A 16,856-nucleotide genomic window follows, 5' to 3' on the forward strand; every position below is an offset into this window, starting at 1 on the left:
AAGTATTAACTCCACCGGTTTAGTAAGGAAATCTATTAAATTAATATTATGTTAAACTGTATACTACATTAAGAAATATTATATTTATTAGTGGTATCTATTATATGTTTTAGGAGCATGTCTTAGTGGGAACAATAAGCAGCTGTTCATATATATATTTCATATATATATAATAATATATAGTACACAAATCTGTAAAATTTAATTGTTAAATTAATCGGAAGGTACCAATGAACCAGTGTAATTAAAGGCACAGGTGACATCTTAGATCCTGCGGTTATGCACTAACCACGAGAACTATGATTTGATTAATATTTCTAGCAATGCCAATGCATATATGAACGAAAGATATTCATTACCATTATACGGACCAATTGCTCACTCGCCTTATTAAATTATTTAGACTTTTTTATATATATACAAATTTGGTAATAGTTGGTAACCACTGCCCATCCAAATTGGCGCAGTAAGAAAACTTTATCATTCTTTACGTATTGCTACTTAGCAGTAGAATAAATAATGAGTGGTACCCAGAGGGGCTTGCGCAAAACTTTATATATTAAATTTTGGTAATATTTCTAAAAGCACAGCTTTAATTCGAAAGGGTCGGCTAAAATAATCTCGTCTTCAAAAAAATAAACAACGATTTTGAATTTCGAGTAAAATACAAAAAAAAAAGAAAACAATTCATGAACTCTTTCTATTTTCAACTCACTCACATTAAAGTCAATAGCATGAAAATGACATGCGTGTCATTTGGCGTGAACGTGATTACTTATTAAATTATAAAATTATTTGTACAAAGATTTAAAAAAAAAAAAATACGTATGAAACCTTTATGCACTTACAAAATGTGGTCTAGTGTCTATAAAAGTAATCTCTATGGTAATTAATATTCAATTAGGAAATAAACTAAGCGTATTCTAATGCCGCTACTCATTGAGCACAAACATAGTCGTCAATCAACACTAAGCGATGTCTCACAAATTCATTGGAAACAGAAAAGGCGACTAAATAACACTTACGAACTTATAAGAGTGAAAGTAACTCAAGGCCACTGTCAGAAGTACACATCGACGCTATTCATTATGACATCGACGCGATTACGGAATTGGACTTTATATGTATAACGAGATTATTTGAAAAATACCAATCATTCCAAGTGAGCCAGTGAAACTACAGGCACAAGGTTGGTGGCCCATTTGCTCGTCCACCTAATTATGTATATCATAAAAAGAAAATATATATATTTACTGCGACAAAAGGATTATTTAAGTAGGGGTTATGTTGATAATCATTTTGTTCTATCGTTCGTAACGAGGCAATCTGGAATTGTTAATTAAAATCATCTTCTCTTTTTGTGAAAATAAGGTTAAATCAACAAAACTTTTCTACTATGGTAAAAATTCCACAAGCATGTTAGGCAAATATCAGAATTAACTCCAATCCATAAACATTTCCTCTCAAAGATTTCTAATATCGCCGGGCAGATAAAGCTTAAAGACAAATTTCACCTTTTAGGGATTGGGATCTTTGGCTTCTTAGAAGAGGTAAGTGTCAAAACAGTGCCATAAAACGTGCGAAATGCCATCTCAGACAAATAAAGGGAATTGAACAAAATTTTTATCTCTCTTTGGATCTTCATTTCTCACAAGGCTATGAGAATAAAAGCTCTAACATCGGGCTGGTGTTTGACTGCTTTTCCACTATCAGGAGATCCTGACTGTGACTAATTAAAAAAACTACAATAATAAAAGTTTATTGACAGGACGACAGTCACAGTAAAACATATATATAGAACCGGGACGGATCGCTAGTGCTAGATCGACGGGTGCAGTTTATTTATAAAGAAAACTTATTTGATATAAATATAATTGATACTCTACACACTGGAATAACATAGCTTTCTATATTTTTTTTAGAATTGGATTACTATCGGAAGATTACCCCCCTAAATACACACAAACAGATTTATATACGTATAAATACCTCTTTATAATATCTAGATTATATATTTAGGGTATTATCGTTCTTTCTATTCATGAAAACTGTAATCCAAAGAGTCGTTTATAAGAAGATATAGATGAGCGATTAGGAAACCTTAGGACTGAAGAAATGGTCCATTTACGGTATATTCACACACGCATACACATAAACGAACGTAAAACATATCAATATACATACATAAATACAGGTGCTTAAGTACGTTCATATAAAAAAATATAAATATTTGAAGTTATATGTGTTAAGTCATGAATTCCGTCAAATTTGCTGTCATGTGTGTCGCAGTGGTATTTTATTGACGATTCCATATTAATATCGCTATAGTAGACGTGATATAAGATTTATTGCTTACAAAATTTCTATGATCATAGGAAATTTCAATCAGTTAATAACAGTGAAACAGTAGACGCTCCCTTTGGCCTGTATTCGGCATTGCTCTGGCGACATTTAGCTGTTTTTATATAATTTAGACAAGGAATGCCGTTCGGAAAGAAACTCGAGGATACGAGTAAAGGCCACGCTTTCGGTTTTGCACGCAATTTTAACTTATTGTTGAGTTTAAATGCACAGCAATTTATTATTTTTAATTGTGTGATTTTCAGTATTACGTATATACAATAAAAAAAACTAATTCATCCATCAATCTTTTGTTTGTCGGTCTATCACAATGTAATTCCGCTAAAGCAGTTGAAATTTGGTACACATATAAGTCAAAGTCAAAATATTTCTTCAATGTAAAATGTTTACTGTTACGTACTCGTACAGTGGTACCACCCAGTTATCATATATTCTAACGCCAAACAGCAATACTTGGTACTGCTGTGTTCGAGTATAAAAAGTGCAACAAGCACTGCAATACTTTACTGTTGTTATTTAATGTTGTGTTAAATTTAAAAGGTGAGTAAGGTATGTATGTAACTACAGGCACAAGGGACATAACATCTTAGTCTCCAACTTTTTTAGCATACTTACGATGTAACAGTTATTTAATATTTCAACAATGTCTATGGTCTGTGGTGATCACTTATGTGTCATAGTTCTAGTTGTCCTTATCGCACATATCTGCTAACCTACGATGCGTGAACGAGACAAATAATAGCGTTACATCATTCTTATTCATAAGTAAAGGAAGCCCATTTTATAAGTATACTACTTAGTCAGTGCAAGGAGGTTTATATAACTTTTAGGTATGCATATGTTTAAAAAGGTTACGTATTTTGGAGCACTTAATTATCCATAATTTTAATTAAAATATATTTAACGAGATGATTTTTGGCCTGCATTTTTTGCGCCAAGCGTTAAATAAATTTTCAGATATCCGTAGATACACAAAAACAGATATCTCTCTAAATAAAAAAATAAATAAAAACACAATATAAGTTATAAGTAAAAGTAACGAAATTACACGAAGCGGAAAAAGGGAGAAGTTTTTTATTATTTGTGATCATAAGCGATTATTTTTTTCTATTTATAAACTTTCACCATCAACTATAAATATTTTTAATCGTGAAACAAAACGATGAAAACGCAATAACTACAAAAAATTTTAACTTTATTTAGTCACTATTATAATAAGATTTACAGATACTTTAATACTCCATAGCAACACATACGCTTTAATATATCCATATGTTTAATAAATAAAAGTAATATATTTATTCCAGAATTATGACGAGCTGAAAAATGGCTGTACTGACAACGGTATCAGCGGCCGCCAAAGCTGCTCTAACTATAGGCGGGATAAGTAAACTGACATTTATCCCTGCCATGTTGGCAGCGCTGGCATACTTTCACTACGACGTATTCGACCCCGAGAGCCGACCGTTCAACCAAAAATACCTTCGAGAGGAATACGACTTCATCATTGTAGGCGGAGGATCAGCTGGATCTGTTTTAGCAAACAGACTGAGCGAAATAGACGGGTGGAATGTGTTATTGTTGGAAGCCGGTGGCCATGAAACCGATATTAGCGACGTACCCTTGCTCTCTCTGTATCTACATAAAAGCAAATTGGACTGGAAATACCGGTACGTAAATTTATAGAGTAAAAATATAAATGGTGATATGTAATATAATCATTTTAATACACTCACATCAAAACGTCAATATTTCGACTTCCTCATCATCATCAGTCAATCGAAATCTACTGCTGGCCTTCCCCAAATTTCGATTTCACATAAATAACGTTTTGATGTCCATCATCATCCTCCTGCCCTTATCCCAATTTCACTTGGGGTAGGCGCAGCATGTCTTCTTCTTCCATTTTTCTCTGTCGGACGTCATCTCACTAGTAACATTTTTTCTAACCATATCGTCTTTCACATAATCCGTCCATCGTTTCTTTGGTCTTTACTACTTTATTTTTTACTTCCACGTTTTGATGTCCATTACTACTTAATTACTTAACAATCTTCAATTAAACCATGACCTAGTAATAGTCTTCAATCCGTGAAGATATGGCAATAACCTCTCTATTTAGTCATCCTTTAGATAACAATGATATTAAACGTATTATTCTGGATTATTAAACGTTGACTTTAACCTCCTTTTATAATTTCTCGTGAGGATCCACAATATTTTCCTTTTTCCTGAGCTTAAACAACGGCTTTTCATTTTCAGGACTGAGCCTCAAGACTCCGCTTGCCAAGCCATGGTTGACAAGCGTTGTAGCTGGACAAAAGGCAAGGTACTTGGAGGTTCCTCGGTACTCAATACAATGCTTTATATTCGCGGTAACAAACGGGATTTCGATCATTGGGAATCTTTAGGTAATCCTGGATGGGGCTACAAAGATGTCTTGCCTTATTTCAAAAAATCTCAGGATCAACGGAACCCATACTTGGCTAAGGATAAAAAAAATCATGCAACAGGTAAAAGTTTCTTAACTACTTTATTTAACACAATTTTTATTCGATGATTTAGTGAGCAATAGTAAATAGTAACTAAATTTATGCAAAAGTACCATAACTTTTTAATGACTATTTCACAAAGATATCAAAAATAAATAAATAAAAAACACATTCAATACACATTTTTCGAATGTTTATTTTCAGGTGGTTACCTGACAGTGCAAGACGCCCCATATAACACGCCAATTGGAGCTGCATTTTTACAATCTGGTGAAGAAATGGGTTACGACATCTTAGACGTAAACGGAGATCAACAAACTGGTTTCGGTTGGTATCAATTTACAATGCGGAGAGGAACTCGTTGTTCCGCAGCAAAAGCTTTTCTCAGACCTGTAAGACTACGCCAAAACCTTCATATTTCCTTATTTTCACACGTCACTAAAGTTTTGATAGATAGAAGCAATAAAAGAGCATATGGCGTTGAATTTATAAGGGATACCACTAAGCAAGTTATATATGCCAAACGAGAGGTTATCTTGGCTGCTGGTGCCATTGCGTCTCCTCAATTACTCATGCTCTCTGGCGTTGGTCCAGCAAAACATTTAGAAGAAGTTGGAATTGAAGTGGTCTACGATTCGCCTGGAGTAGGTAGAAATTTGCAAGATCACATTGCTGTTGGTGGAATAGTATTCCAAATTGACTACCCGATAAGTTTAGTTATGAACAGACTTGTTAACATTAATTCTGCTTTGCGCTATGCTGTGACAGAGGACGGACCATTAACTTCAAGTATCGGTTTAGAAGTGGTAGCTTTCATAAACACGAAGTATGCGAATTCAACTGACGACTGGCCAGATATAGAGTTTATGATGACGTCAGCATCCATTCCGTCCGATGGTGGCACCCAAGTAAAAAGAGCTCATAGTATCACGGACGAATTTTACGACCAAGTATTTGGACATTTAACAAACAAAGATGTTTTCGGTGTATTTCCTATGATGCTTCGGCCAAAAAGTCGTGGATTTATCAAGTTAAGATCGAAAAATCCTTTAGACTATCCTATTATGATTCATAACTATTTAACACACCCTGATGACGTTGGAGTTTTAAGAGAGGGTGTTAAAGCAGCTGTCGCCACGGCAGAGACTAAGGCTATGAAGCGTTTGGGCGCTAGATATAACAGCAATCCCGTGCCAAATTGCAAACACCTACCTCTTTATACTGATGAATATTGGGACTGTTACATAAGGCAGTATACCATGACAATTTATCACCTTTCTTGTACTGCAAAGATGGGACCAACAAGTGATCCGATGGCTGTGGTAGATCCACAGCTGCGAGTGTATGGAATAAAGGGACTCCGCGTTATAGACGCTAGTATTATGCCCACTATCTCGAATGGCAACATCAATGCCCCTGTAATAATGATAGCGGAGAAAGGCAGCGACATGATAAAAGAAACCTGGCTACCAAAGAATCCAAAGAGGAAGCGGAGGTCGTTGAAATGTTCCAATTTTGAACGGATTTTGAAAATAGGTCGCTTGAGTCGTCAGTGTGATATCGAAAGCTGATATCGGTGTTGGTTAGCTAATTATTTTAATAAAGCCATGTACAAAACGACAATAATAGACTATGTAATGTTAAGAATCATCAGCAACTGCTTCCATAGAATATCTCGTAATTGTAACTTTTCTAGTCGTCGTTTTTGACACATATATTCAATGCAATAAGCCGTTAACGTATACATCACGCTAGTGTAGTACAACAATTTTCCTAGAATAGAACGTACTAATTAATTGGTTTGGATTTTTATTGTTATAAATTTGTGTTTATTATTATAAGGACTGATTGCTGTTAATGTTGACTTCTTATATAGATAGCAAATAAAAATTATTATAAAATTATAACTAATACTTTTTTTAAAATTGAAATTGTACTATTTATATTATTTGGTTTTCTGCATCTAGTTCGAAACAAATATTATTATTGAAAAAAAAAAATTTCAATAACGCCATCTATGTATTTATTCTTAAACTAGGATATTAGAACTGCTATTAGAGTTACGGCTATTACTATTGCAATATTTCAGTCTCAAAGATATAACATAGATGGCGCCACAATTATATTTTTAGACGAATAAAATTTCGTAATTGCAAAGTTTGAACACTAATGTTAATTTTCATAATATGTATTACAATATATCATTACAAAACCCAACTAATAAATAGACGTAATATAACATTTTAGAAAGATCTAAAACGCAGATAAAATTTGAATTAAGTTATAATAAGAATTATTTCAATACACTTAAATCATTTTAGCTATTATGTTACACTAATCACACAATACTACTGTGCTCTCAAATTATAAGACAAAAGGACAATGGATCGCGCGGAACATTAAAGTGAAAAATCAAAAGCGAAAACTACCCCAAACCGTAGCAAAGCGTTGAGCATCTACTTGTGGTTTTGTATTCGTTTTTGTTGCTTCACTTTAATATTCCGCGCGCTTCATCTACCGTTTGTTTTGTAATATGAGACTGTGCTTATCCTTTGTAAGATGGTTTTTGATTCATTACAATCTATATTAAACAACTGTATAGAAAGTTTAGTATCCGAATAAAAATATTTACTCAATACGAGTAGAAGCAGTACACTTACTTATCGATTGCCAAACGTGTACGGTTTTAAACGGTTAAACGGAAAAAAACCTCACCTGAGAAGAACCGGCGAAAGAAAATCACCTGGTTTTAATTTAGTACAAAGCACTTTAAGGGAAGGAAATGGGTATTACTTCGGTAATTTTCTGTTTGTAAATAGTTAGGGCAAAGTATTTTAAAAATATAAGTAATTTTAATATCGTAGTTTTGTTTTTATTTCTCTAACATGTATTTTTATAGTGTTTACCTTCAGTAAAAAACCGTCTTATATAACAACCGGAAAAAAAATAACACAACGTCGCAACAAACGAAACGACTCTATAATCTCTAAAAACTAAATGTATGACAAATTATTATTTAATCTATTGCATAATAATGACATCCTTGTAACAAGAACTAACTATCAAACCAAAACGTGTTTAAAAAAAACGTATCAGTAATTTTGAAGCAGTTTTTGCTTATTTGTGCTGTAAAATTAAAAAATAAGAGATATATATTCGATTTAGCAATTACGGCTACTCAGAATACATGTTAATCATTACACGCACTGTGCAATAAAATACACGCCATCAGCCAAAAAACTGTCAGCATCTAGTGTACGTTTTAATTGTCCCTTGGTGCAAAGTTTAAGAAAGCAGATTGACATGGGGCACGTAACAGTGGCACTGTAAGAAATATAAGCCATCCCTGGCTGATTAACAAATGTTTAAAAATGGAACATTTAGTTTAGATAGCTCTACATTCCAATATAATTCTGACAGATGACAATTCAAAAGTCCTTATAAGAGCTTGAACATATTTTATTTCGATATTTAATTTTTAATCCTCTGTCCAAATCAGAGACTAAATATTAACCCGATATATGCAAGTAACCTATACTTACTTTGATTAGATCAACGTCAACGAGAAAGAAATTTTAAAAACTTCAGTAAATTAACACTACATCTCGGAGAAGTTTACCCAGATAGCACCCCAAAATTGATTTATAAAGATCAAAGTATTCTAACCGCTGAGCCGTCTAATATTATGGAGTAATATAAACAATTAACAATGACCATTATTATATAACAAGAAGAAACGAACGTAAATTGCCCAAAGCATTTAAACTATCATGTAACAGTAACTATACTCGTATTACAATAGAATTTGCAAGTCAAGCTGCAAGTCAATCTGAAGCGACCTAAGGGGTCACTGTCGGAAATGTCTATCATGAGAATAAGGTAAGTAGGCAATTGGAAACCACATGTAATCACTTTAATGTCAATAATTTAAACCCAAATGTCATAGGGAGACTTTTTACAACAATTGTACAATTGAATACTTAAAAGCAATGACACAATACTTTGAACCCATAGGAGAAACCTTACTATAAAAGTACTGTTAGCCTACGGCCACCACTCCTTTTTAAGAAGGTTTGGAGTTTATTCCACCACGCTACTCTAATGCGGGTTGCAGATTTTCATTCGACGCTTGCTTGGTTTCCTTACAATGTGTATCATCACCGTCGATACGAGTTAAATTATAAACACAAACTAAGCACATAAAAAAATCACTGCAACTTGGTTAAGTTTTCCGTCAAACAGTAATACTTAGTACTGCCGTGTTCCAGTTTGAAAGGTGAGTGAGCCAGTGTACCTACAAGCACAATGGACGTAACGTCTTAACTCCTAAATTGGTTGTGTATTCGCGACGTATGAAATGTTTAAAATAATTCTTACTGACCTAATGTCTATGAGCGATGGTGGATGGTGGACCTAGATTAAAAAAAAAAGTATTTCTTACCTTGCTATGCATTCGTAAATATGATTATATACGTACAGTACGATTCTCTTCCACAACAGAGCGATATAAAAATAAACCAAAACAAAGTTGGTCACAGAAATTAGTTAGATCAAACTAGGTCAACCAAGAACATTATTAAATCACAGCTGAACCTGCAACTATAACTAGAAGTCAACTAACCACCTCTTACAAAACAAATAACTCAAACATCATAAAAACGATGAAATATCGCTTAAATATTCATATTTCTGGTTTCGGTTGCTAACTAAGCGAACGCACAGGAAACTATTAACACGTACGAAAATTTTGTAACAAAGTTTCGTACATAGACCACAAAAATGAATTTCCTATTGAAAATTATGCTATTTTTTATTTCAAGTTTATAGGTGGATTGGCATATGGGCCATCTGATGATAAAAGATCACCATTGTCAATATATTACAGACTTTAGCGCTCTAAGACATATTTACCATCCCTCAGATCGACAATGCACGATCACTCTTAGAAAACTAAAATATTATATTCCTAGTACCTGTAGTTATACACTGTGAGTCAGTGACAATCGACTTTCAAACTAGAACAAAACAATACTAAGTATGTAACTGTTTGGCGGTAGAATTTATGATGAGTGGTATCTACTTAGATGGGCTTGCACAAAACCTTAAAAACAAAAGAGCCTTAAGACAATGAATAAACGACACGTACAAATTAAAAAATATCTATTGCACAAATTATGACCAGGCCCATGGTCGCGAGGACCATCCCACGTGCCATGCGAACATGCTAGCATGATGTCTCTTTTCATCACAATTCCGATTCTCATAAAACAGCTTTATTGTACACCTGTGTAGAGGCTTTCAGACGAAGTATTATATTTGTACCAAAAGGTTTTTGATATTTTATTTCTGAATGTGTCTTTTAAAAATATTATAAACTGGTCTAGGTTCGATCTTGTTCTATAACCGATGGTTGCAAGATCAAACATGAGGTGAGCACCACTGACTAAGGCTTGCACCTAATTAGTATTCTTATAATCTATCTCGACTGGCGGTAAAGAAAACATCGGGAGGAAACCTGCACGTGGTGTATGAGAAGTTTGCCACGTGTATTCACTAACCTTAAATAAAACATTACGGTGGAGTAAGCTCTCAATCTTCACCTCAAAAGGGAGAAGAGGCCTTTGCCTTGCAATGGGACATTAACAGGCTCCTACTCAACTACTGTCTTCAATCTGATTTGTAGGTAGGTTGGTACTGAACTTCAGAATTCCTACGCAAAGATAATCATATACAACAACATGTTATGCAGTTTTAGTATTAAAATAAAAACAACTAAATCGCATTCAATAAAAACTTAATTGATCATTATGCCATTTTTATTACGTGTTCGCTGAAATTGTTTTGGTGTCGACACCGTTACTTATTCTGGAGATATGCGAGTCGAATGAAATATTCACAAACATCACACGCACGCATGCAAACACACACATACACAAAACTTTTTTTTAACATCTTACTCAGATTTGTATAAATTGCAATAGAACTTTAGATGCGTATAGTCGTAAATTAGTATTAATAATATAAATTGATAAAAAAAATACTCATAAAAACATCGCGAAGAACATCGCATGTGTCGACATCATCGTCCTGTACTGGTGCAGAGTGAACACATCTCAACATATGTTAAATGGGTGCAACGTTCGCCTAGCAGTTGGACAGTAGATGACGACGACCTTTGAAAAAAACTCGCTTTCAATGAGAGCAATTTCTAGAAAGTTTTTACATAATTTGAACAATTTACTTTAATTTAAATTAATAAATAACATTCTCCTTAGCTCTAACCTACTTGTTATTTAAAATTATGTCTCTAACGGTATCCGACGGTAACCTTGATATCAAAAAAGTGAAAATAAGTAGCAATAATACCACTACAGTTCAACGTTACACGGGCTGTCAACGTGAATTCGTAGTAATCCTGACGTTTTGTTTTGCCTAAAAATTATAACCGTATATGTAGAAAAGAACTATTAATTCCTTCCTATTTAAAGAGGGAGGCTTACTCTTTATTTCTTCGCACTCTCCCCACCACTTACTCCCTTTAATACCACTGTTCCCCTACAACCACATAATAAATGTTATCCCCTCAAACCTTTCCAAAATTTTACATCCAAAATGATACGATGCTTAACTCCTTTTGTTGGACAGAATTAGTTTTGAACGTTAAAGAGTTTTGAGGTATTATATAATAATTTATATAATATGTTTAAATCAAAACGAAATTCAATTGCGATTTTCTTAAATTGTTTAAATCCCTAAATATTTAGAGCCGCAAATATATTAACGTATAAAAAACCGTAAATCTGTAGAATTAATAAATAATTCGGATATATTTCAATAGCTTTTACACCAATAGTTTTGGTAATACTGTGTCGTTTTCCCACAGCTGGGTTAACGCCCCTCTATTAACTATAGCACAACAAACTGGGCGATACAATGCAATTGACATTAATCAACAAGTCGATCACAAAGTGGTTTATAATTTACCGCGTAACGTTAATGCGGTACTACACGTTTCACGTCCGAAGGCTCTAATTTATCTAAACCAATTCATAAGCATAATGCGTGATGACGGCGTCCAAGGCAATCTTTGTTAGATGCAGAAAACTCGAACGACTTTCACTTCGCAGATCTGCGCCTGACCATGACAAACGTACATTTTTATGACGATCCAAATAGCCAGTACGAATTATATGACGTAGAACTGACTTACCGAGAGAGTGATGGCCGAAAACTTACATAGTAGACAAAATGTTCTCTGCCTCGAAACTTACTCGCAATATATTAGTTGAACGACTTGTGTACCTGAAAAAGAAAAAAAAAACATTACAATAAATGGATCACACGCGTATGTGTACTTTTACGTAGTTTACAATTGAAATAAAAAAAATGAAAGAAATTCCAGGCGGACGATACCGCAGTTAAAAGCTAAATTTAGTTATCTCGAAAGTATCATATTATGTACTACCTATTAGTATCGCCGATCGTTTGTATCGAGCTCTCTGTGATCGAAATTTAATATTAGTATTTTTTTTTTTACAACAACAACAGATTTTTTGGTTCTCATTTAAGGAATGGATTATTTTGAAAAACATAATTTTCATCAAGAAATAGAAACAATTAAATCACGTATTAATGTATACTCTATTCCAACCATAAAGGAGAAAAGCCAAATAAACAACATTTGACAGTAAATTGACGCGATATCATTGGTCGAGAGCTTGATTAATCTATGATATTCACTATGGATTTGCGGAAAAATTGCGTTTTGAACGTCGACGAAACTGTTATCAGAATTTTGGAAGTAAAATTAAAGAGGATATAAGTAGTTAAGTGTAATAGTGTTGTATTATAAATAAAGATATATTAATCATAAACTCTTAGTGCACAATATAGCTGAGCAATTAGCAAATCGCATAAAATACGTACTTAAATGTAAGGTTTGTTTATCTTTATTCCTACTTCGATCGAAATTGCCTATAAATATATATTGTAAACGTTCTCGGCATAATCCAAAAAACGAATCGAAACTGATTCTTTCGTACCTAGAGACTCGATGCTAATGTAATTAAATTTAGCAGGCGTAAAATTACCGCTACATTTTACTAATACATGGGTTGAAAAGGAGAGCAACTCATAGGATGACGAGTTCAGACATTGTAAACAAAATGACTCCACCAACGACTAACGAAGCTACGATTGTTGATGCAACAGCTTTATGGCAAAATAAAATGGATCATGCACATTTGTCAAACAGCCTACGAAGATTAAAAAAATTAGAAGGTTTTTCATAATATAAAAAAGAAAATAGTTATATTTAATATTCTTAGCTACCTGTTACAAAAGATTATTTATAATATCAAATAAAAGGTAAATAAGTTGAATCACGGCTCCCCCTTAAAATGAATTTAGCCTTACCATAATATTGTATTAGAGAAATGTTCCAACAAATTTACCAAATATAATTTTTCAAACCTTCGTCCTTTATATAAAACTAATTACGACGTATTATCGTATTTGCTCAATTCTGAAACTTCATTTATAGATACTAAGAGATTTCGTTTCATAAGATCGTGTAAAATTGTCTAATTTCTCAACATTAACGTTACAAAAATCAGATGAAATCAACCTTAGAATGCATTAATTATCGAGTTAGTCCATCGAACTTTGTCAAAGCAGACCTTTAAAAAATACCCTCATGATAAAATCAAACACCGCCAAAGAAATATACGACTTGAATTAAACACCATAAAAACCGATATCGCAAATCTAGCACGAACATAATTTGATATCAATGTATATACTTTACAAGCAGTTGTAGACGTACACGCAAATTCTTTATATACGAGATAAAATCAATTTTATGTTCCTACTGATCAAGATCACTTTCAAGTAAATTACTGTACTTTCTATTTTACTCCTGTTACGACTGCAGGAAGTTGTATGAAGCTCTAAGATCAGTACAGACTTACGCTAAGACAGTTTATAAGCACCTTTCTTATTACTCGACTAATTACAGTCAGTTATAGATCAATTTATTCACGAAGGCGTACCTCTCCACATCAAACTTTTGGCGCCTATTAGTACGAGTGAGATGCTTGTGCTCACAAGATGTATCTGTGTGAGTGAAACGATTAAGACAAAAGTAAATACTGTAAAATAAAAAAAAATAGATTATATTTTAAATGAAAACCTTTTTACTGAAAATGTTGATGGGGGGGGGGGGGAGTGTTCGCGAGTAAATAGATGTATAGCTCGGGATATTTAGTCTATTTGATGTTAAGCATCATTGGTTTGAGGGTGGGACCGCCTGGAACGCCGTGGTGGCTGAAACAAAAAGCTGCTTTGAGCCGAGATGGCCAAGTTTTAAAGCCCTTTAAGCCAAGAATTCTCATATTTGCGAGTTCAAATCCGGGTACTCTGTATTTTCATGTGCTTGCTTTGTGTTAATAATTTATCAAGTTCTCGACAGTGTAGGAATACATTGTAATTCACCTACATAATTATGTTGATAATAGTCTGCTATATGTAACCTACCAGCATTAGAGCAGCGTAGAGAAATAAACTCCAAACAGTAGAGGCAGTTACGTTGGATTTATATCGACATTAGACTTCCATTCCGTCACAGGTAAAGAGTACACATTGATCTTGAGATAACATTGATATATGTAGTTGTTAAAAAGTTTAAATTTATATCCACATAGCAGTATAGCAGTATAGTTATTAGCATTAACACTGAACTCTTCAGCCACAGCACTTATTATGGCAAAACTCACAACAAAAGTCTCACTAGCGCCTAAGGATCGTGCCTTTAGTATATTTATCTAAAAGGACCATATTTTTATTAGTAAGAGATATCTATACATGTGCTTAAAGTTAATTAACAGTCCACTTATGTCCCACTGCTAGGCAAGGACCTTGTGAGAAGAAGGAACTTATACATGAACATGCATCAAGTGCAGTATTATACTCTGAGATAAAATATAACGCGCTTGTATTATAGAATGGTTTCCCAGGGGAATATATCGAATAGTATTCCCTGACCCATAACTCCTGGGTTGTGTTTGTTTCAAACGATTCCTTTATCTCAATTTTTTATTAAATATAATGTTAATTGTTTGTTCTTGTTTAAAACATAAACCTTAAAAACCACTAGACCGTGTACGACATTTCACTCTTCGAAAGCTACTAGGTACGAAAATAACAAGTCGGTTCTTTACAGCTGCAATATATTGTATACTAGTTGTCGCCCGCGGCTTTTCTTGCTTTTTAGGCGTTGGTCGTCAGGTGTTAGGTATAAAAAGCTTCAAGCTTGCTTCATACTAAATTACATCAAATTCGATTCAGTGGTTTGGCCGTGAAAGAGCAACAGACAAACAGACAGAGATACTTTCGCTTATATAATATTATTATTTACTAATCAAAGATATATACATCAAAGGCACACGAACAACATGCCTGTGGAGATTTCAATACGACAATAATAAAAAAAATAAAAGCACATAAATCTTATCTATAAAAAATTAAATTTTTTCCAGATTTCTCAATACTTTTACCGCTATATTGTGTACGTTGATGGTAACAAGAACTACTGTACAAAGTTTCATCCAATCGGAAGAACGATGACCACGATATGTAATACAAAATAATCATTATGTAACTTTGTAACATGTAGGGTACTTTCGGTTGTGAAAAAGAAATTATTAAATTTGATAAAAATGAAAATATATGTAGAATTGTACTTAAATATTCTGATTTTAAGTCGTAAAAGCACATTACTATTTTATTATATGAATTTTAAAACTCGTAATTTTTAGTCTGTATATCACGTGACCTAAAACACGAGACGCCGTGGTTCGACGTCATATAAGCAAAAAGTGACATTTCAATATCATCTGGCACTTAGATAAATATTTTTTCTCGAGTTTTAATACTAATATTTATACATTATACTCCAACGACAGCGATTGTAATTCATTATTTCCCCAAAAAACACCAAATATTTATATCTGTTAACGTTGAACGAGTGCCGGTCGTACAAATTATACAACTGTTGTTTTTACCAATATTACGTCACCAAAATTACTAACAACGTTTTTGCGGGAATAAAAAGGTATACGGGAATTTATTTCGCCGAAATATATTTTTGGTGGTTTTTTATTAAGAAAACCAACATTTTGAAGTACTTTTTCAAACATAGTGGAATACCCTATTTTTCGTTACAGCTACTAATTTTGTGTGTCTGCTGTCAGCGCTCATACTCGCGTCTAGGAAACTTTGTAATAGCTGATCAATGTTAAAAGGAAACCCCTTCACTGTTATTGGTTTATGATAAGTGGTATCTTCGAGACTGTTCGTTTATTCGAACGAAACTATGTAATTTATTTCCTTTAAGCTGAAGATATATGCATACTAATCAATTATAAGACGTCTTTTTTTAATGGCTAACTAAGATCTACTAAACAAATATACATAAAACTTATACGAGAAGATGCAGCGCTTTATAGGTTATAGTATATTAATAAATAAAATAAAATAAATTTTATTTAAGTAAACTTCACAATAATGCGTATTGTGAATCGTCAATATTTAAACACTACCTTCGTATCGGAAAGCAGCGTCCAGCGAGAAGAAACGGCAAGAAACTCGCATAGTTGTTCTTTTCAAAGTAACAGATTTACAAAGCTGTTATTCATAAATAGTTTTCAGTCCTGTGATGGAACCCGAGCCGAAATCGGCGTTTTTCCATTGTAAAAAGTATTCGTTTAATGAATAATAAACAACAAAAAATATTTAAAAATAAACAGAAGTAAAATAATTAAAAAAAAATGGACAACACTCAACTAATTAAACGTTAACACTATTTCTAATCCTACACGTCGTGTAATTAGTTAGAACAATTATTACTAATCACGAAATCAGTATAATTTAATGATAAAATAAAAAGGACCATATCTAACAGCCTGGCCACGGGACGTTCGCCGACGCGAATATTCGCGCGGTGCG

General features: G+C 33.4%; 2 protein-coding genes across 2 annotated transcripts in view; one reads left to right on the forward strand and one right to left on the reverse strand.

Moving 5' to 3' along the window:
* Nucleotides 1-16,856, reverse strand: part of Flo2 (Flotillin 2) — a 255,373-nt gene that overhangs the window by 84,771 nt on the left and 153,746 nt on the right. The window lies entirely within an intron of this gene.
* LOC113395522 (glucose dehydrogenase [FAD, quinone]) lies at nucleotides 3,647-6,760 on the forward strand. The gene is made up of 3 exons (XM_026633117.2): nucleotides 3,647-4,031; nucleotides 4,624-4,874; nucleotides 5,058-6,760. Exons 1-3 carry the CDS (start codon nucleotides 3,688-3,690, stop codon nucleotides 6,422-6,424), a joined length of 1,962 nt encoding a protein of 653 aa, XP_026488902.1. The 5' UTR covers nucleotides 3,647-3,687; the 3' UTR covers nucleotides 6,425-6,760.

This window comes from Vanessa tameamea, chromosome 21 (assembly GCF_037043105.1).
Source record: "Vanessa tameamea isolate UH-Manoa-2023 chromosome 21, ilVanTame1 primary haplotype, whole genome shotgun sequence".
NCBI lineage: Eukaryota > Metazoa > Arthropoda > Insecta > Lepidoptera > Nymphalidae > Vanessa > Vanessa tameamea.